At 54.5% G+C, this 20,006-nt stretch overlaps 1 protein-coding gene across 1 annotated transcript; it reads right to left on the reverse strand.

Annotated features, from left to right (window-relative positions):
* Positions 1 to 2,634: 2,634 nt before the first annotated feature.
* Positions 2,635 to 9,819, reverse strand: MATN4 (matrilin 4). The gene is made up of 10 exons (XM_010569715.1): positions 9,747 to 9,819; positions 7,783 to 8,352; positions 6,418 to 6,540; positions 5,816 to 5,938; positions 5,589 to 5,711; positions 5,332 to 5,454; positions 4,444 to 4,857; positions 3,921 to 4,073; positions 3,016 to 3,120; positions 2,635 to 2,837 (listed from the first exon to the last, which is right to left on the reverse strand). The coding sequence occupies exons 1-10, from the start codon at positions 9,817 to 9,819 to the stop codon at positions 2,779 to 2,781; spliced, it is 1,866 nt and encodes a 621-aa protein (XP_010568017.1). The 3' UTR covers positions 2,635 to 2,778.
* Positions 9,820 to 20,006: the final 10,187 nt, after the last annotated feature.

Below are 20,006 nucleotides of genomic sequence, written 5' to 3' on the forward strand. Positions count from 1 at the left end.
CACACACGGCCCGGCTCCCAGATGCGATCCCACAGCCTGTCCTGGGGATGCTTTCCCAAAAATCCCACCTCAGCTGATGCCCAGCTTCTGCTGCTCTTCCCTGTGCCTCCCACCCCCCACACCTCCCCACCGATGTTTTGCCATCCCCAGGGCCATGCTGTGCTGCCAGCCCTCGTCGAGCCTCTCTGTCTCACTGCCTGTCCAGCTCCACTTTGTCTACGGCTTCCCTTAATATTTGCCAAAATTACATTGGGCCAACTGGGGCTTAATCATGCCCTCAGGGTGTGCTGTTATCTGCTCTAATCAAGCCTGTTATTAAATCCCAAACTCAGCTAATTGCCCCCCCCCCCCCAGCTTTTTTTTTTTTTTTTTTTTTTTTTTTCCCTGCAGTTACTGTGCATTTTCTAAGAGAGCTGCATACAAAGCAGGGAAGTCCCAGTCCCCAGTTTCGGAGTTGCTGAACACTGCTGTGGCTTTCTGGTCACTGTGCTCTGTAGCAACAGGATTTGGCTTGGAAGTGGTTTGTGATCATCAGTCCCTTCCCAACCTCCCCCCCCCCCCGGCTGTCTGCTGGGCTGCAGGGTAGGTGAAAGGGACGGGGGGATGCATGGATAGGATATGGGGCTGATGGGGGGATATGGGGCTGCCAGGAGGAGCCATGGGGTTGCCAGCTGGGATCTTGTGCAGAGCTAATCAGCAGTGCTTCGTTTGCTAGCCCAGCAAACAGATACAATGAGGCTACAAATGCCCCAGTCCATGCCAACTGGGACAAGAGCCCTGCTCACAAGCCATCAAACCCCCATGCTGAACTAGGGAACCAGTGCTTTTGATTGCATGTGACAAAAGCTACTCCTCACCTTGTAAAGCAAGTATCAGAGCACTTCCCAGCTCCTCTCCCCAGAGCAGTCCCAGCAAGCCCCACACCCCAGCCCAGGACCTGCTTTCATCCTCCTGCTCTTTGGCTCCAAATCCCAGCCTCAAGCACACAAAACCTTGCCGCATCCCAGCTCCAGCCCCCTAGGACGTGAGTCCCATGGAGCAAACCACTCCTGGAAGCAGGACCAGCAGGATGTGTCCTCCAGCCACCCCCTAAAGTGCCCTATAAACCCACCAGGAATATTCATGGCAGTGGAAACACCCAGGCTCTGCAAAGCAAATTGGCCAAGGTGGGTGCTGGAGCCACTAACAGTGTCCCCAGGGAGAAGGAGCTGTGCTGAAGTGGTGTGAGCCCAGGGCTGTAACCCTCCTCCTCCTCCTCCCCCAACAGCCCAGGCTGCACAGCACCCTGCACAGCCCCACGAGGCCCTCTGGGCACACAAATCCCTCCTGCATGAATTGCTAGTTCAGAAGTAACATTTCCTCTCATTCCTGCTTTGCTCTAACCTCCTGGGTACAGGACCAGCAAGCAAGATGGGTATGTGAAGGACCCCTCCAAAAACTTGTTGTCCCTATCCAGCAGCCTCTGCCAGCATGCAATGGACAGGACTAAGTGGAGACCTCCTTCCCCCTGGCTGTGGGGCATGGAGGCTACACCAAGGTGGGCTTCTGTGATTAAAAAGCCATGCACCTCTGGGAGATGGGTCCCTGGCTGCCTTGGCATCCCTCCCTGTGCAGCCAGCCAGGGAGCTTGGTGCCTCTCCTGCTCAGAGCAGACACATCCCAGCACCAGGGCCGCATCCCCCATGGGTGTAAGCAGCCCTGCACCACTGACTTGGCACGTTTACACCCCCTAAAGTAGACCATGAGCTCCCTGTGCTCTGACAAGCACAGGCTCCAAAGCAAACATTGGGAACGGTGACACGGTGTCCGTGCTGTGCTGGCTCCCTCCAGCTGAGGCCGAGTCTGCAGCATCCTGGGGTGCTCATAGAGGAAAGATTTTCCCAAAGGATTTTTAGAGCCTGAGGACAGGGAGCCTTTGAAAAAGCCAGAGGCCCCCATTCTGATGCAGAGATGGCTCTGCAGCCCAGCTGAAAGGAGAAGGACATGTCATACAAATCTTCAGGGTGTTTATTGTCAGGATAGAAATTTCTTTATATAAAAGAAGTGTTTAAAAATAGCACTACCCTGCTCTCAAAATGAAATATACACACACACATAGATATTTATAGAAAGAATTATTACCATTTTGCTATGTGATAAGAAAACAAGATAATGACCAATTCCCAAACAATTCTCCCAGAACGGGGGCAAGGGGATCTCCCAATTCCTGCCACCCACTTTCCCATGGGTGCACACCCAGGCACCGTGCCGGGAGCCAGATGGGAGAGCCGGGGGGCCCACATCCCCATGCGCTGCCCGCGGCGCCCGGCTCTCCCTGCCCCACCACTTGGCAGCAGCCGCTGAGATGCCAGAAGCTCTCAGTGTGCGATTACTGTAGTGTTTTTTTTTTTTTTCTCTTGCAAAGCAGCTTGCTGGGGGGGCTGCGCAGGGGCTGGTTCATCCCAGTTGCTCTGGGAAAAGGCTGGGTGTCGTATCTCCTCATCCAAAGCCCAGCCTGCCCACACAGTCATCCCACCTCATCCCAGACTTGCTGGTTCGGAGGAACGAGGCAACAGCAACGGCTGAACCCCTTGGCTTCACAGCAGGGGTTTTTGCTGAAGTTTGTTTTTGGTTTTTTTTTAAGGATTTTTGTTTTTTTTAAATACACTCCACATCCCCCTGGGGATTTTGTGATACAAGAACAAACACTGATGCTTTACAATAACCTAGCAATAACAATGCCACATAGCTACTGTATGTCCCCGTGCCCTGTGTGAGCGCTGCAGCCCTCTGCAAGGATCACTTCTTGTTGGCAATCTGCTTTTCCAAGTCTTCAAGTCTGGCCGTCATCTGAGCAAGTGAACATGCTAAGGAAAGAGCGTGAGCTGGATGGTCTGGTGGGCAAAGGGCTTTTTCCCTTTGAAGGAGCCTAAAATTTTCCCCAGTCTCATGTATCCATCCCTCCCTTCCCTGTGTGCAGTCTGTCCCCAGGCTGCCCTGCACCCCGGCAAGCCCAGGCATCACCCCAAAGGATATTTTTCTCAGTCAGGCTCTGCAGGATGGCCACGGTGTTTGTCTGGAACTGCACCAGCGCCTCACATTCACACGGGCTGCGGATCTCTGTCTCCCCTTTGCCCTCCTCTGTGACCGCAGGGGTTTGGGGACAGTCAGAGCCATGGCCCCACGGTGCTTGGCTCCCCCCTGCTCCCACACAGCATGAGTCCCTTGTCCTTACAGCCACCTCCCGGACTGGACCTGAGCCTTGGGGCTCTCCTGTTTTCTCTTTTTCCAGCCTCGCTCCTTTTCACCAGGCTGCATCCCTGCGAGCCCAGTGACCTTGCTGCCAGGCATCCCACCAGGCATACCGTAAAGCTGCCGTGCAAGTGATCACAGCATGCTGAGGAGAGCTAGTGCTGAGCTTCATCAAGCCAGGGTGGCCATGGGGGGCTGCTGACCCAACGTCTGCAGCCCCACAGGAGCCCCCGGGGGCCACAAGAGCACTGGGGAGCCCCAGCCTGCCCCAGGGCAGGGAGAACCCCACAGTAACTCAGCACGGTCCTCCTCCACCTGGCACCAAGAGAAGTGCAGGTCTGGCTGAGGAGACGGACCACCCTTGGAGCTAGGGCAGCATCCCTCAAGGCAGGGTGAGACCCCAGACTCTGCCCACGCAATGGCACTGGAGTGGATGCTCATAAGCCATCCCTTTTACATTAAAACCCCCAGCTGCACCTCTTCCTCTTCCAAATACCTCCCTGAGACCCACCTCTATACCCACAACAGCCTGATGAGATCCAGAGATACCCTAGGCTCACACTAGCCCAGATCGGCCCTGGGGCACGAGACAAAAGGTGACAGACACACAAACCACCCCAGCAAGGAAAGAAGGGCTCCCTCCAGCTCAGGGCTGAGCCCCTGGCTTGGTCAGGGCTGAGGGCACCCACCTGGGCAGATGTTCAGCTTGAAGTTCTCCACGAGGTGGGTCATGGTGGTGAAGTCCGCCGAGTAGGAGAAGTGCTGCTCCACCGGCTCAGAGGCAATTGCTCTCAGCTCCTCTTCCACAGCCTTGCCAACGCCCACAGCGAACATGACAATCCCTGCATAGCAAGGATGGACCCTGAGCACTGTGCCAGCCACCCCACACCAAGCAGCCCCAAGCCCAGAGGGAGTAAAGCCAAGGCTGCAGAATTTCCCCTGGGCAGTCAAGAATGCAGGATTTCCCTGGGGCTTCCCAAAAACACAGCAGGAATTTGGGTGCGGCACCACCGCCATGGTGCAGGCTGCTGCATGAAGGATGCTGCTCACAGCACCCTGCGACCACAGCAGAGGCACTTCTCCCCCTGCGGACCCGGGCGATGCAGCACCCCAAGGCTGGATGCTGCAGCCTCCCCCAGAGCCAACCATCCCGAGGAACCATCCTAGGATGCCCAAAGCACTGCAATTTGGGGTTCCCCAGCTCCCCCGCACCTGACTCCTTTGCTCTCCTGGCCCATTCGGAGATGTCATCCTGGGAGCGCCCATCTGTGAAGACGAGCCCGATTCTGGGCACGTTGTGGGAGAGAGGCCTGGCACCTTCCAGCTCAGAGAAGCTGTGCTCCACCATGTGCTTGAGGGCAAGACCTGTCATGGTGCCTTTCTCCATGTACTCCACCTCCATCACCGCCTTCTTGATCTCATCCGCGCTGTGGTACTTGTTGAGGGGGAACTCGGTGCGGACGCGGCTGGAGTACTGCACCAGCCCCACCCGCGTGCCATGGGGTGACACCTCCAGCAGGTCCACGATGCGGTTCACAAACTGCTTCACCAGCTCAAAGTTTTGGGGCCGGACACTCTTGGAGCCATCGATCACCATCACCAGGTCAATGTGCCCAGCCCCGCACTCTGTGGGCACAGGGGGAAGGTGAGAAGGGACCAGCTTGGCCAGGGGCACTGTCGGGGTGAGGATGCCCAGGGCTGGGGCAGAGCTGCTGGGCTTCAGGATGCTGTGTGAACCCCCTGGACCTGCAGCCGAGGTGAGGCCGGGAAGCAGGGCAAAGCGTGCCCAGCAGTCTCAGACCATAATCCTCCACTGCCACCCCAGCGTTCCCTGAAAGTCTTTCCTAGGTCTCCCTTTTCCTGAACCTTTTCTCAAAGCTCCTGCTGCATCTTCTGGACCATGTCTCTGAGGACATGAGCCCACAATCCATCCCTGCAACAGCCGGGGTGCTCCCCCAAGCCCAGCCAGCTCTCCATCCTCCTTCCAACCCAGCTCAGACAAAGTCCCACTTAGACCCCCAGCCTAGTTTCAGGTAAGCCCTCGCCAGGAGCACGGAGCCCAGATGAGGAAGATGCCAAGAGCTGCGTCCCGGTACTCACTGCTGCACGCCTTGCCGTCAGCCTGGAGCTGCTGGCCCTCGGGGCACACGCAGCGGTAGGAACCCTCCATGCTCACGCACTTGAACTCACAGCCGTGATCCACCCCATTGCAGAGGTCGGTGGCTGGAAGACAAGCCAAGGGCACAGGGTTATCACCGGCCAGGCAGGGTGGTCCGGGAACAGCCCTTCCCCCAGCGACTGGGCAGGACATAAAGGTATCTGCCACACACCGCAGCCTGTGCCGTGCCGCCACGTACCTCTGCAGGACTTGCTGTCAGGCTGCAGCGTGAACCCACTGCGGCAGCGGCAGTAGTGCCCGTTGGGGATGCTCACGCACTCGTGCTGGCAGCTGTGGTTGCCGAAGCTGCAGTAATCGATCACTGGTGAGAGAAGGAGAAGGGTGGGCAGAAAGGGGAAGACAAGAGAAGAAGAGAAAGAGCGAGAAGCAAACGAAGAAGGGACAGGAAGGGAGACAGCCACTTACTAGAGCAGCTCCTCTTGTCCTGGTTGAGGTAGTAACCCGCGTGGCAGTGGCACAAGTACGACCCACGAGTGCTGACGCACTGGTGCTGACAGCCGTGCCTCCCGTCTTCACAGGCATTGACGGCTGCGGGGGAACAGGACACGTGTCATCCTCCTGTCCCAGCCTCCCCGGAGCAGCTGAGCAGGGCCTCCTCCAGGGCTTCAAAGCAGCTCCCAGCACCAGGAGACAAGAAGGAAAAGTCCCAGGGTGGTGGCCAGACCAACTAATACAGCTTTGCACCCAACATACAGGGCCAAACCACCCTGCACTTTGGTGGCTGGGATGTGCATGCTCTGGTACCCACTGCCCGGAGCCCCCTCAGGTGACAGGCAGCTGATTGTGCCCACATGAGCCCCAAGTGTCCCATCCCAGAGAGGTGACCAGGATTTAGCAATGCTGAATGTCCGCAGTCATTACAGACCCGGCAGGCAGTGGGCTCAGTGAACAGAGCACCTAGGCTGCTGCTGGCCTCGCTGGGTCCTCTGCTGCATTTCAGCTTCCCTCCATGAGACGTGTAACTACAAGCCCTCTGCAAGAGTTAGGATAAAAGAAAGGGTTTTTACGGGAACAGGTCTTTCCATCCACGTTGAGCCTGTAGCCGGGGTTGCATTCACAGTAGAAGGAGCTGGGGGTGCTGATGCAGCTGTGCTGGCAGCCATGCTCCTGCTCCATGCACGTGTTCACCCCTGCAAGACAGAACGAGCATCAGAGCGGCACACGGGCATGCCAGATGCACAGGGACCCCAGCTCCGGCACATGCCTTGTCCCTGCAGCGAAAGCCACCAGGGCAACCCACACAGCCCCAGCACTCACCCACTAATTTCCAGTGCACAGACACAGACACTGTGCAGGGCACGTTTCTGAACTGCCTCAGCTTTCTGATCTACTCGAGTGCTAACTCAATGCTCAATATTAATTGATACTGTTGAGAGCTTGAGCTGAATGAGCAAAAGCTTGAGCTCAGCTGGAACGTGCTGAAGGAGCCAGGTCTGCGCGTCCATGCCACCAGGAGCCTGTGGAGCTGTCTGGGAAGCAGGCAGCAGGACAGGCAGGCAACGGGCAGGGCATTGTAAGCAAAGGCATCAAGCACAGGAGCACATCAGGGCCCCAGCGGGCAATATCTGGTCAGCCCGGACCCCCCACCCCAGCAAGCAGGGACTCACCATGGCACTAACGCAGCCCTGCAGGCACGCACGTCCCCCTGGCTGGGAAACGCTGCCTGAAAGAGGCTGGCAGCTGCGTTCTGCCCTTCAACAGATGCTGAAGCACAGGAGCAAAGTCTTGCCAGCCCACTGCAGTGCCGGGTCTCCAGCAAAGCCCGCCAGCACAGGAGGGGACAGACAGGTCCCAGTCTGCAAGCTCCTGACCCGCGCCAGCACGGTCATGGTGCAAACCAGCCTCCCGGCTCCCAGCCGAGACTGGCTGGACGCTCCAGAGCAGCACCATGCGGCCAGCGTTTTATTAAACACAAATGTGCGTGCATCAGATGCCATGCACGTGTCTGTGTAGGAGGAGACCCTGCTAGAGCCACGCCGAAATGTATATGGGGCTCCGGGATATGTCACCCATCCTCATTACACCCAGGGAAACCAGCTCCACATTTCCCGCTCTTTAATATTCCCATCACTGCTGCTACCACATCCTCACTTGGGGCAGAGCTACCGGACACAGGTGAAGAAAAGTGCTTGCTTGCAATGCTTTCAAAGCTTTCCTTATCTCACTCCAGCAGAGGAAAGGTGAGCAAGAGGAAAGGTGAGCAAGAGGAAAGGCCACCTATCCCAGCACCCCACTGGGGAGGTTGCTTCCCTGTCCACGCTGCTCCTAGCAAGGGCAGCCACCCCAAACACCCCTCTGAAGGTCATCTTCTAGCCTGGATGAGCAGGCACCAGGGCAACCCTTGCCCCCCCACAGCCACGGCTCTCACCCACCGCAGAGCTTGTCCTGGAACTGCTTCCCAAACTGCTCGATGAGCTCGAAGGACTCCACCAGGAAGACGTGCTCCTCCAGCGGTGGTGAGGCCATGGCCCGCAGTGAGTTCATGTCTGCCCGCTGGATGCCCACGGCGTAGATCTCGATGCCAGCATTCCGGGCCTGGGTGGCCACCTCGGTGACACGGTCCTGGGGCCGTCCGTCCGTCACGATGATGGCAATGCGGGGGATCCTCTTGTGCAGAGGGCGTGCGCCCTCCTGCGTGGTGAAGGCCACATTCATGACGTACTGGATGGCCAGCCCCGTCATGGTGCCCTGGGCCAGCGGCACGATGCTGTTGATGGCCTTCTCCATGTCTGCCCGTGTGAAGAAGGTCTTGAGGGAGAAGATATTCTGCACCTGGCTGGAGTACTGGATCACCCCCACCCGCGTGGCGTTGGGGCCCACGTCCAGGCTGCCGATGATGTCCATCATGAACCGCCGCATGGTCTCGAACTCGAAGGGGCGCACGCTGCGGGAGCTGTCGATCACAAACACGATGTCCAAGGGACCCGTCCTGCACTTCAGGGCTGGAAGGGGGCAAAGAGATGGTTCAGCCTCATGGATGCCTGTGGGAAGCAGGGCTGGGAGCGGAGACATCCTTGTTGTGTGGCTTGAGGTGTGCTCAGTGGGGGATAGAGAGGGCAGGTCTGGGCAGCCCCCACAGAGCAGCACCTTCCCACTGCCAAATAAACCCAAGAAGGGTGCCGGCAGAACGGGAGCAGGGGCGACAGGCTGTGGAGACATGCCCTGGCCGTGGGGCTGTGGCAGTGTCCCCTCCTCCCTGACACTGTCCCTGCAGCCAGACCCAGCTCCTGCTCCCTGCATTTCCACACCCGATGGCCCCAGGGGCTGCAGAAACACCTGTCTGTCTGTCAGCATCTGCCCTGGCAAGGTTTAGGCACAGGTTTAGGCAGTGGCATCTTCATCTCTGCAGCAAATCAGAGCATTAAAGTGTAAAATAGCCCAGTGCCTCATGCTGTCCTCCGCAAGCTGCAGCTCCTGCTCCAGACCTCTGCTCTGCATGGGCTCCCACTGCTGTGGCGCGAAGCATGAAAATACTGCTTTGGGCAATTCTTCTGTTGCCCCCACAGCTCCAGCTTCCCCCGGTTTTTACTGCATTTTGACAGTTTCTGCCAAAAATGAGGGCTTGCTTTGTTGTTGGCTTTTTTAAGGGCAAAAAAATGAGACAGTGAAAAGCACAGCTCAGGGCACACACATGGCGGGGATCGAGCCAAAGAGCCTCTCTTGGACATATGGGTGCTGCTTCCAGTGCAAACTGGGAGTGTTTAGCAAGTAAAATGCCAATGAACATATTTTGCTTGGCTTGTGCATACCCAAGCCTGGGAGAATTTGGCCCTAATGGTAAGCAAACACTTTTGAGTCCCCTTGGGATGATGCCCAGACCTGGGCTGTCATCTCAACTGCTCCGAAGGTCTCTGAGACATACCCATTCCTTTCTCCATTCGGTGCCTTCACTGTTTTTAAACTGGAATTGATTCAGCCCCCTTTGCCCTTGGAGGAGAGAGGCTGGTACCTCTGGATTTGCTTTTTCCCCCGCTATCAGGAGACCCACGCAGGGACGGGGTTCCCCCTCACGCCTGTGCCTCCTGCCGAGGTTGGAGCCCATGGGCAGGAGGGTGATAAGCCCTGAGCTGGGCTGTGTCAAAGCTGAGGACATGCCTGGAGTGAGTGGCACCAGACCCACCGTACTGGGGCCAGGCTCAGGCTCCCGCTCCCCTGGGCAGCGCTGGGAAGTTCGGGTGCCGCACCCAGGAGGATCCTCCATCCTCCTGGGGATGTCTCCAAAGAAGAGGCATCAGGTCCCCCCCACCTCAAGCAGCAAGCCGTCCTCTGAGGGCTTCACTGCCCTGACACACTTGCTTCTCTCTCCTCCAGGCAATCCCCACCGGCCGGGGCTCACCTGCAGGTTTTGGTCTGGCTTCCAGCGTTGTCAGGAGAAGCAGGAGGATGGGGGCAACGGGCAGAAGCTTCATCATGGCTCTGTGAGACCACACAGCTCCGGGGCTGGGGGGACTCGCTGCGGGGAGAAGATGATGTGCAATTAGCGCTGAGGGTGAGCTGAGCCAAGGGGCCATGCTCGTCTGCAGTGGCTGTCCCCAGGCAGTGCTGAAAACCCTAGGCAGCAGTTTTGACAGATCCATCCCCAAATTTCTCTGAACCCATGTGGGACTTTTCCCATTTGAGGACTGGCAGTCTCAGCACAGCTAAATTTCATTACAGTAGCAACGATCTGCCAAAAGGTCTGATTTTCTGCTCTGGGTGGAGCTGGCCATCCGACAAGCCTTATTTTCACTTGCAAACCAGGCGGATGGGATGTTCAGCCAAATGCTTTTTCACTGGCGGTGCAGCTGCTCTCCACAGCCAGCCGGAGAGTGGGAAAGCTGCACCCAGGGACGCAGACCACCAGCCCTCCTGCCACTCCCTCCGCATGGGAAGAGAAGCCCCAAGATGAAATGCCAGCACAGACAAAACCTGCTCAGAAGTCTCTCAAAGTCACTGGCAAAGACCATTTTTCCAAGAAGCTCCATAAACTGATTCTCTGACTTTTTCCAAACTACCTTTGGAGAGCAAAGAGCAGATGCCTCGGCAGGCACCAGGCGTTAACGGTGCAAGATGGGCTTGCACCCATTCCCCCTGGGCAAGGTGCTGGGTGAAGCACTGCCAGCCTGCTGCTCTCCTTCTCTGCAGGGAGGCATCACCCCAGGGGACCCCATGGCACTGTCACCAGCACTTTGCAGCTCTCCCCATCCTGCTGGCTTTTCTGAGGGATGCTCTGCACCCTGACAGTTTTTTTTTCATGCGTTTGAGGTGGGATAGTTGGGGGAAAGATATTTAGACCGGTTACCCAAAGGCTCAGCTTGTCACTTGTCTCCCTCCATGCCTACCTCTGTGTTGCCTTGCCTTGCCTTTCCCTGCCCTTGCCTGGCTCCTGCAGGGACATGAATTTATTTGGTTTATTTTTATTCCAGCTCTGGTTGGAAACCCAAGGTGCTGGGTGGGGGTGGGAGGAAATGCCACAGTTAATGCGGCTTTCCCCAGGAGACGTGCAGCGCCACAAGGGCACAGATACTGGAAGGGTGCACATGGAAATTCATTTTATCAGTAGTTATCAGCCAATATTTATTTAGCCCCAGGAGGTCTCAGTTGTAATTCATCACCAGGGCTGCCATTTAATTGCTCAGTGGTTACGTGCAGCCCTGAACCTCATGTATTTGATAGCAGGGACGCTGATAATAGGTTTCACAGCTGCATCTTAAAATTGTCTCCAGACTCAGTGTTCACACCTGAAAAATGATATTGAAGAACTAGGACAGAAAAGGGCTACAAGAGGAAACTGGGATCCAGAATACCATCTCAAAGTGAGAGACACAGCCTTTTCCCCAAAAGCATGAGCAACCCAGCCAGCCCAGGACGTGGGGGCTCTGCAGCAAGCGTCAGGAGCTCCTGCAGAGCCATGAGGTGGAGGGGCCGGTGGGATCACTGTGGGTTGCGGAGATAAGGGGAGGCAGCAGCCCGACAGGCATTTTCTAGGAAGCTGTGGGGCTGAGGCGAGCATCGCTTTGTGGCCAGGAGTGCTCGGGTGCCTGTGTCTCCTCAACAAGAGCACCATGTGCAAGCAGAGGAGCAAACAGCCCCTCCTATCCCAGCTTCGTTTCCCATTTTATTTAGCAGATTCTTTTTCCAGCGATGCTTTTTTTTGGGAGAAAGCACTCACTAACCACAAAATATTTTGGGGACAGCTATGCCACCTATAACACTTCTGCAGCTCTCCACTCTCCAAGCCTCCCTGCAATGGCAGGCTGGCATGCAGCCTGTGTCTCACAGCATCCAAATAGCTTCAAAGCCAGCTCAGAGAGAGGAATGAGCTCTTGGGCCAGGAACCAAGGAGGAGAAAACCAGTTCACGACTGATCTATTTTTAACAGCATCTCAGCTTTGGATGAAGTCTTGGCACTCCCCATGGCTGGAGGAGCTGATGCTGCCTGGACAGGGCACGGCATGGCAGCTCAGCCATACATCCAGCACCAGTCCTGGCAGCAGAGACCCAGGCTGGGACAGCATCCCAGTCCCTGATTCAATACCCAGCCCTGCACAAAAAAAAAAAGCAGGGAAGCAAAGCTGAGAGGACAGATGCCCTCGAGTATCTCTCCCACCATCCCACACTGGGCAACTTCCCTGCTATGCAGTGTCTTCACTCCCTTGGGACTGGCAGCACTGGGGCTGACTTGCAGCCCTGTGCAGGGGTTCCCCCACCCTCAGGGCTCCCACACCCCCCCAAGTCCACTTGCTACCACGCAGGAGCAGGAGGGAGATGGGTGGGAAGCGACCGGCTGGCAGGCAGGTGCTGTGAGGCAAGGCAAACACGGCACCGGCTGCAATGCCACAGACCTTGAGATAACACTGAGCTATAAAGGGAAAAAAGGTCCAGGCGGGGCAAACGCTGCCGGCTGGGCTGGCTCAGCTGAACCCCACAGCAGCCGAGCTGAGAGGGACACTTGGATTATCTCCTGACCTTTCTGACCAACACGAGGGGAAAACCAGCCATTGCTTGTCCCTGCTGAAGGAGATGCCCAGTACATGGCGCAGAGAGTGTGACCAAGGGAAGAGCCACATGTAAGGACAGAAGGGTCGGCAATGACCCCAGCCTCCTCTTGACTCTCCTCATGATCTCGGACAAGGCGGACATGGAAATGAATCCCCAAAGGCAAATAGGTAAGCCAGCATGCTTTCCCCAGGCACCAGCAGTCCTGCCCCTCAGGGCGCTTGCATCCCTCCCCGCTCCGCCACTTGTCCGTCTGCTCTCCCTGCCAAGTGCTGAGTCTCGGGAAAAACAGCCGCTTCAGGTTTCAGCGCGGCCTCCTTGGCAGCTCTCTCCTGGCTACAGGTTAACAGAAATGCTCTGAATATTACCCTTCTGGTTCATCTGCGCAGGTTGGACCTGGGAGCATCCTCCCTTGGGCAAGCCCAAAAGACAGGGCATGGCAGGAAGCCGGGTGAGGCATTCAGCCAGCTCCCTACCCTCCTTGTTGTTACAGGGGTGGGGGCTTTATATATTGAATTGTAGAGGGGATGAAGCAGATGGAGAAAGAAGGGGTGAAAGGCTCAGGAGGTGGCAGTGCATTCACAACCCAGGAAAAGCCCCAGCTGTAGAGTCATGAGGAGGAAAGCAGGATGTGGACCATGGCTATGGAGTCACGAGCCAGGTCTCGGGTACAACCACATGCAAGATTTCATACATATGGGCACATCAGCCTTTAGCTGAGATTTCTGTTTATGGCAAAAGCACACAACTCCAGCCATCTGCCTGGGCTTGGCAGACGTTGGCACGTTGTGGGAGCAGCAGCGGCAGCTCTGCCCTGGCTTCTGACCCCACAAGAAGCCAGGACAAGGGATTGCCATGCATTGCAAGGAGCGGGGAACAGCCGAGAGCCTCTGACCGAGCACGCTGTTGCCCAACACGAGCAAAGCCGGAGGGCTGACCCATGCAGCATGCCGGTGCGCGGGAGGAGGAATGCACAGTGTGCCTGGGCATGCATGGCAGGGGTGCATGGCACTGATGCTGCATGTGCTACCAGCTAATAGCACGTATTTCTGTGCTGGAAGCCTTGGCCAACAGTAGAGCAGCCCTAGACATGATGTTCCTGAGACTCACCTGCCTTGCCTACCTCTCCAGCTACCCTGTTTGTTCTGCAGAGCTTTTCTTTGCAGATACCCAACCAGGCAGTTTTGGCAGGACATTCAACTCCCACATCAGTGTTATTTGATGAAAGTGTCAAAAAACCCCACCCAAATAGGCTCAGGAGCCTGGACACAGACTCCTTGTGCTTAGGACACCAGAGTCCTGCCAGGACAACAGCAGAAAGACAGCAAGAGCTGGCCTCAGGCTAGAGGATGGGGAGACAAATTTTCATGTCCTCAGCAGGACAGCAAGTCATCCTTCAGGTCCATGCCCAAGAAAAGGCTGCCCAAACAGTGCATGTGGGCCCAAGAGAGGATGACCGTGTCTTGCCCCAGGCACAGGGGACAATGAAGCAAACAGAGCTACCTGGAGAGATGCAGACAACTTACATCAATCTGGAGGCACCTCTTGATGTCAGATTTTGCTGTGGAAACTGATGGACCGCTGGCACATTGTTCATATGTTTGCAAGACCCTCAAGCCGTGTGAACAGATGAAGCCCAGGACAGTCCTGGAACTGGACCCACCCTCTCCTGGAGGGTTGCCCAAAGGCTGATTTCTCCCAAGGTGCACAGCTCTCAGTGGTGTGTCTGCTGCCTGTGAGCACTGAATCCACTCTCAGGACCATTTTACAGGCAGTGTTGACCTTGCACTCAATCACAGCTCCAGCATCTCAATGCTCATCCTCCACAGCAGCTGGGTGACAAGTTGCAAATCCCACAAGAGAGGACAGCAATGCAGTTTTCAGAGCAAGGAAGAGTCAGGGAGCACAGGCATGTCAAAACCAGGGAAGTGGCATGAATTTCCAGCCAAAAATGGTTTTTTCCCCCCTTTTTAAGGACTGATGTGCCCTTGGTTTGTCCCAAACACACGTGTGGGAGAACAAGAGCAGACTCTTTCCAGGACATCACAGTACTCTCTGGTTACAACACTATGGCAGCTTTACTGGGCCAAGTGCCACCTGGAAGTACATGTAGTTTGAAAAACAAGGCTGTATTTCTCGAACAGCACATCATGGCTCCAAACCCAACAGGAGTGAATCGGCAGGAGTGCTGTAACAGGAAAACCTTGCTGGATGCAGAAGGGACTTCTCTTTCTCTCCCCTCGCTCCCCCAAAAAGCCAATTCCCTGTTTTATGGGGCCCGCTCCTGCACTCAATAGGATTAGCATATTCACAGGGAGGGCAGGAAGAAGATGGGTTTCTTGTCCAGGTCCATTTGCAGGCTGAGTGACAAACGTCTTTGTCTCACAGCTCATGGACTTAACACCATACAAGTCCCGACAGGCTTATACTATGAGATGACATTTGAAGTCCCCTTGGGAGGGGAATGCTGGGTGTAGCAGCGGACAGAGCAGCCCCTTTTAGATGTTCTCCATGACAGCACGTGGGGTCTTTCTCTGCCACCACTCTATCTCTAAAAGATCTCCCAGTGCTCTGCAACTCAGCTAGGAGGAAAGCCTCTTGTCCAGCCAGCCTCTGCACTAAAACAGGCTGTACCTGGGCTGCTGCAGCAACAGCTGGCAAGAATAAATGCCATATTCACTTGCAAATTAAACATGGCCTTCCGAAGCGCGTGTTAAAGATCTAGCCAAGAGGAAAACATGGTCAGCCAATTCCCCTTGTTCAACCAATCATGTCAAGAGATGTCTCCTATTTCAGGACTGCTGGTGGCGTTTCTCTGTTCCTCTCTGTCCCACTCAAGACCTGAGGCTGCACTTGTCCCCTGAGCTGCATGACAGGCAAACTCAGCCCTGCTCCTAACTGGTATTTTAAGCAAAACTGGAGGGATCTTGGAATACTTTTAGATTTTGATGGAGAGTGATGAATGGGGGAAAGACCCACCTTACTGGCTCTTTAAAAAGCAAATGCTTTTCAGCAAACGGGCCCCTGAAGGACAGCTGAACTGGGCCAAGACACTTCAACTTTGGAGGGAAGGAGGTCTGGGCCATCCAGAAGCTGAGGCAGCGATCCATTGCCCAAGTTCTTGTTCTGGGAGGAAGGTGTTAGAGAGCATTTTTTTCCCCAGAAATATGCATGTTCAACCACAAAGGAAAGAGAAATGGCCCAGAGCAGCTCCTGGTGCAGAGTTTGTCAGCTGAGCTCCTGATGCAGCAGAGCCAGTATCTCTAAGCAATGAGATTGATAGTTAGCAGCAGGACATCTGTCTCCCAAATCTGCTGGGACCAATATCCCCAGTTGACCTCCAGCAAGCTTACATGGCACAGACAACCACAGAGAATGCCTGCTATTTCAGCCCCACAATCATAGATTCATTGCCTGACCTCCTTCTCTAAACCTTTATATCATATTTCTCACTCTGGAGACGTGACTCAATGTGTTGGCATAAGGAAACACGCCAGGAGAATATTCTTGTGCCTCTCCACTTTATCCTACCCATCCTGCTATGTGTTTAATTGAAATAGCAGAAAGCAAGGAGTGTTTGGCAGCTGCAGAAAAGCATGCGGAGACTTTTCAGCCCTCCTCAAGACAGAAGAGCAAGCTGGTTGAACTCTTTGTCTAAATACCTTTCACAGGGAGAACCCCAAAGGTAGCATGAGAAACTGTTCCCACCTAACTTCACAGCTGCCACATCCCTCTGACAGCAGGATGAGAGGAAAACTGCTGTTCCAGGACGGGGATGCCATCAGCCCGTACAAGAAGCACCAGCAAAGAACTTACCAGCGTCGCAGTGGCTGGTAGCCTCACTCCTGCTCACACTGAAGAGCAGGTGCCTTGGCGACCCTTGTGCCTCAGCATCATCCTGTCATTGTCAGCACACACAGATGCTGCATGGAAACCTCCTGCGAGGCCTCCCTACGGACTCAAAGCAGCATTTGAGGCCATGGCTGAGGACCACTTGACCTCAACCTCACCCCTGTGTGGGATTACCCCTTTCTGGTCAACTCGTGAGCAACTAGTTGAAATCATCTAATTCTGTTGCACTTACCAAGTTCTCACCAAATGTGCCTACAAGGTCTTTGCTTCCAGGGGAAATGAGGGAACAGCCTGAGGTTGCTTCACTGAGGCTTTCAGGCCTCATGAGGCTCTCCAAGGAGAGTTCTACATCACGGCATGAGGAACCAGAGACCCAGAGAGTCAAAGCCACTTGCTCAAGCCTGTGGCAGAGCCAGGACCTGGGCTGGCTCTCCCACCTGCATCCCAGTATGAGGGCACGGACCCAGCTGGGGTGAAACTAGGGCACTTCAGACAGACAAGGGAAAGCCCAGACGTGCTTTAGGAAACCTGGGCACAGGGCAGCCACTCTCAGCGCATCATCTGCCTCAACAACTTGACATGAGAGGTTCAGCAGATGACAGGGAGAACGAAATGGAAGAGCAGTAGTGAGATTGCTGCCTGGCATTTGAGCACAGACTGAAATGTTTTGTGTCACACTCATCCTGGCTGGTACTATTAAAGCCAAAGCAAGATGCTGTGAAAAGAGAAAAAGAACGAGGGGGATGTCTAACGTGACACTCTGGGGAAGCCATCCAAGTCCAGCTGCAAGCATAGGAGCTGTGAATACCCAAAGGGTTTTTCCGTCTTTTTCAGCTTGTGGACCCTGCTAATTTTCCAGCCAAGACACAGACTCTTGTGTAGTGGGTTGCCTCTGCTGTCAACAGGTCTGCTCCTACTGATTCCTGCCGAAGACCATGGACTCCTACGGGTCCACAGGCTACAACTCAAAAGACTCCCAAACTTATACATTGGCAATCAACCAGTGAAGCAGCATGACACAGCCCAGACAGGGGAAGGCTGAAGTTTGGAAAGAAACTAAGTTACTGCCACCTCTCTGTAAGGGACCACAGCTGACCCCTACAGATTTCCATGATGGGCACCAGAGAGACCAGGTTGGTGATGGGTTCATGCGTGCAACCAAGGGCTGGCAAGGCGAGAGATTAGAAGTTTGCGGACAGAGACACAAGCAAGGGCAGAAAGTTACTAGGGAAGATGGATCCGGCCTCCAGTAAAAAACACCAGGAAGGACAAGCTGCCTGAGGACCAGAAAACCTTCAGACACAGGATCAGGCACGACAGCCCAGGGGCACCCCACGTGGAAACACTGCCATAGATGTGCACCAGTCTCTGGAGTCTCCTGAGCATACGCCTATCCCCTCCCCTGCTTTAACAGACCTGTTTTCAAACTCTGTATATTTAGCCAGGATAGGAGAGGGAACCAAAGTCTTTTAAGTGCTAAAAATGTTACTTGATACCTAAAGGTACATCTGTGCTGCAAGTACCTACAAAGGGGTGACTCTTGCTAGCCTGCAGCACGTAACAGAAAGCACCGAGTCCAGGTCCCCGTGCCCACCTGCTCAACGGAGCCCTTACAGCAGCTGCATGAGCTCCCTTCCAGCCAATGGAGCCCAAGTGATCAGTTTGCTACTGTTTGGGCCCAAAGTGGAGAAAACATGATTACTGAGAGGTAATGACAAGTGGCGGGAGCCGCTCAGCCTCCTGGCATGGCTGGAGGAGATGCGTGTGACATCTGGCACAAGAAGGACTGACTGGTTCTGGGGGAATAGCTGATTTTTATAAGTTTGTTTATAAGCACCACTCAATCTTTTTTTTTTTTTTGGTGTGTTTCTTTCTAGGTCCCATTTATTCACTCACAGTAGGGCTTGTCTGTAATTTACATGTGCGTGTAGATACAAACACTACTTATCTCCCCCGCCATGTTTCAGCCCTATTCATCAAGCATTTATAAATGGCATTTTATGAGGGCTGAGTTTTTAACAAGGCAGGCACACTGCTCCAAAAGCGAACAAAGGGGCCCCTATTGGAAACTTTAAAGATGTTTAAACAAAGGCCTCTCTTGAAAACCTTTAACCCCTAATGCCAACCTCAAGGGAAATGCTATGTTATGAGCAATCGGAGCACAAACATCTTCTGTGACCACAGATTGCCTACAACAGGCTGCCTTGTTGGCTACGTCTTTTCTGTTCACTACCATTGCCAACAAGGGCAGCTTCCAAGCCCATCTTGTACTAATCACATAAAATTTCTTTAATTCTTCAAGAAAAAAAGAAAGTTAAAACTTCCACAAAAATCAACAACAGCTTTTTCCAGTTGGATGCAGCAATACCCTGCCTGCTTCAATGGAAAGTGTCATTTTACTACAAACACCAAGATCTCCTGCATGCTTTCCAGACAGGAATTTGTATTTCGGATGAGGCCAAATTTATCTATATCCTGGTGGCAAAGATCAGGGCAGAGATCCAAGACTAGATTTCCCCCCCCCACACTCGTTGCTGATACCAAATGCCAATCCAGTGAATCCCTGCAGAGATCACAAGAATCTGCTTGTGAAATGCAGTTTCTACTTGCTACTGAGAACCTGCACGCTCACTGCCCGTGATTAATTGCTCCTGGTTTTCGAAAAAGAAAAAAAAATCATCTCTACTATCAAGAGACACTACAGAGGGTCCCACAGGGAGGACTTCATAGTAACTTTATCAATAATCTGGGCTTGACTGAAGCAAAAATCCTACGGTTTTAAGCAGAAGAACTAAAGTTGTGTGCCTTCTCTGAGTTAGGGCTCTGAACAGGCTCCTCTCTTGGAGCCCTCTTTCCCCCCTCCCAGTCCCACCGCACACACATGGTGGCTTCCTTCGAAGCCAGACAGTCCCATTTCGCTGCTGGCCTCCTCACCGACACCGCTTCCCTCTCTGCAGCCCTGCCTCCCGGATGGATTCGGCAGCTCTCTGCACTACAGCAAAGGCCGTCCTCGCAGAACGAGGGGGAAAACCCCAGCAGAGCACGTACCACCACCACATTGTGTATCTGCTCAGCTCCACTTATCTCGGACGGCTGCATGTTAGCACAAATATGATGAGTGCAGAATAATCTGATTTTCCAAACAAGTTTTCCCACGTAATTGCTTGGAACAAAAGTGCCCAAAGCTAATTTTTCCCTGTGAAATGGTTGGAATTATAAGCCAAAGGTGGGTGATTGCTTGTGCAAACGTATTTATGAGTACGCACAGACCCAATTTTCCAGTCGTGCAGAAACAGTGCATAACAAACTTAGGGCACACTTTCAAGCTTATCTTTTTGCAGGATCTCGATCTCCTGTTGCTCAGTACGCCTTAACCAGGTGTACCAGACCTTATTATTCTCTGCTAAAAGAGATCCCTGATTGTGTAAGCAGGAACCTGCCCAAAAGCTAGGCAAAAGGTGAGCAAGGCAGGCAGACTGCGAACTGTGCCATCCCGGCACTGGAGAAGAGTTTTACGTCCTGTGCACAGACACCGAGACACCGACAGACAGAGCGGGGTACCATGCCCTCTTACGGCCCCACCAAACACCCCCCCCAGCCCACCGCTTTTGGGAATAAAACCCACGTCAAAGGCTCTGCTCTTCCCCCCACCCCCCGGCTTTGCTTGCTGCTCTTCATGCCCAGGACCGCTGCTCCCCCTCCCTGCCAGCCCCCCTCCAAGGAAAAGCCCCCCCCGGGGGCTGCCAACCCCCGCGGCAGTGCTCGG

Source organism: Haliaeetus leucocephalus, unplaced genomic scaffold (genome assembly GCF_000737465.1).
Source record: "Haliaeetus leucocephalus isolate CR32 unplaced genomic scaffold, Haliaeetus_leucocephalus-4.0 Scaffold273, whole genome shotgun sequence".
Classification (NCBI taxonomy): domain Eukaryota; kingdom Metazoa; phylum Chordata; class Aves; order Accipitriformes; family Accipitridae; genus Haliaeetus; species Haliaeetus leucocephalus.

Bases quoted from the DNA above. Each gene is read 5' to 3' on its own strand.
- MATN4 (XM_010569715.1), bottom strand. From the start codon at position 9,819: ATGAAGCTTCTGCCCGTTGCCCCCATCCTCCTGCTTCTCCTGACAACG. The intron at 4,858-5,331 runs GTGAGTACCGGG...CTGTGCCCACAG, and splicing joins TGACGGCAAGGCGTGCAGCA to AGTGCGGGGCTGGGCACATT. The intron at 4,074-4,443 runs GTGCGGGGGAGC...CTTGCTATGCAG, and splicing joins CAGGAGAGCAAAGGAGTCAG to GGATTGTCATGTTCGCTGTG.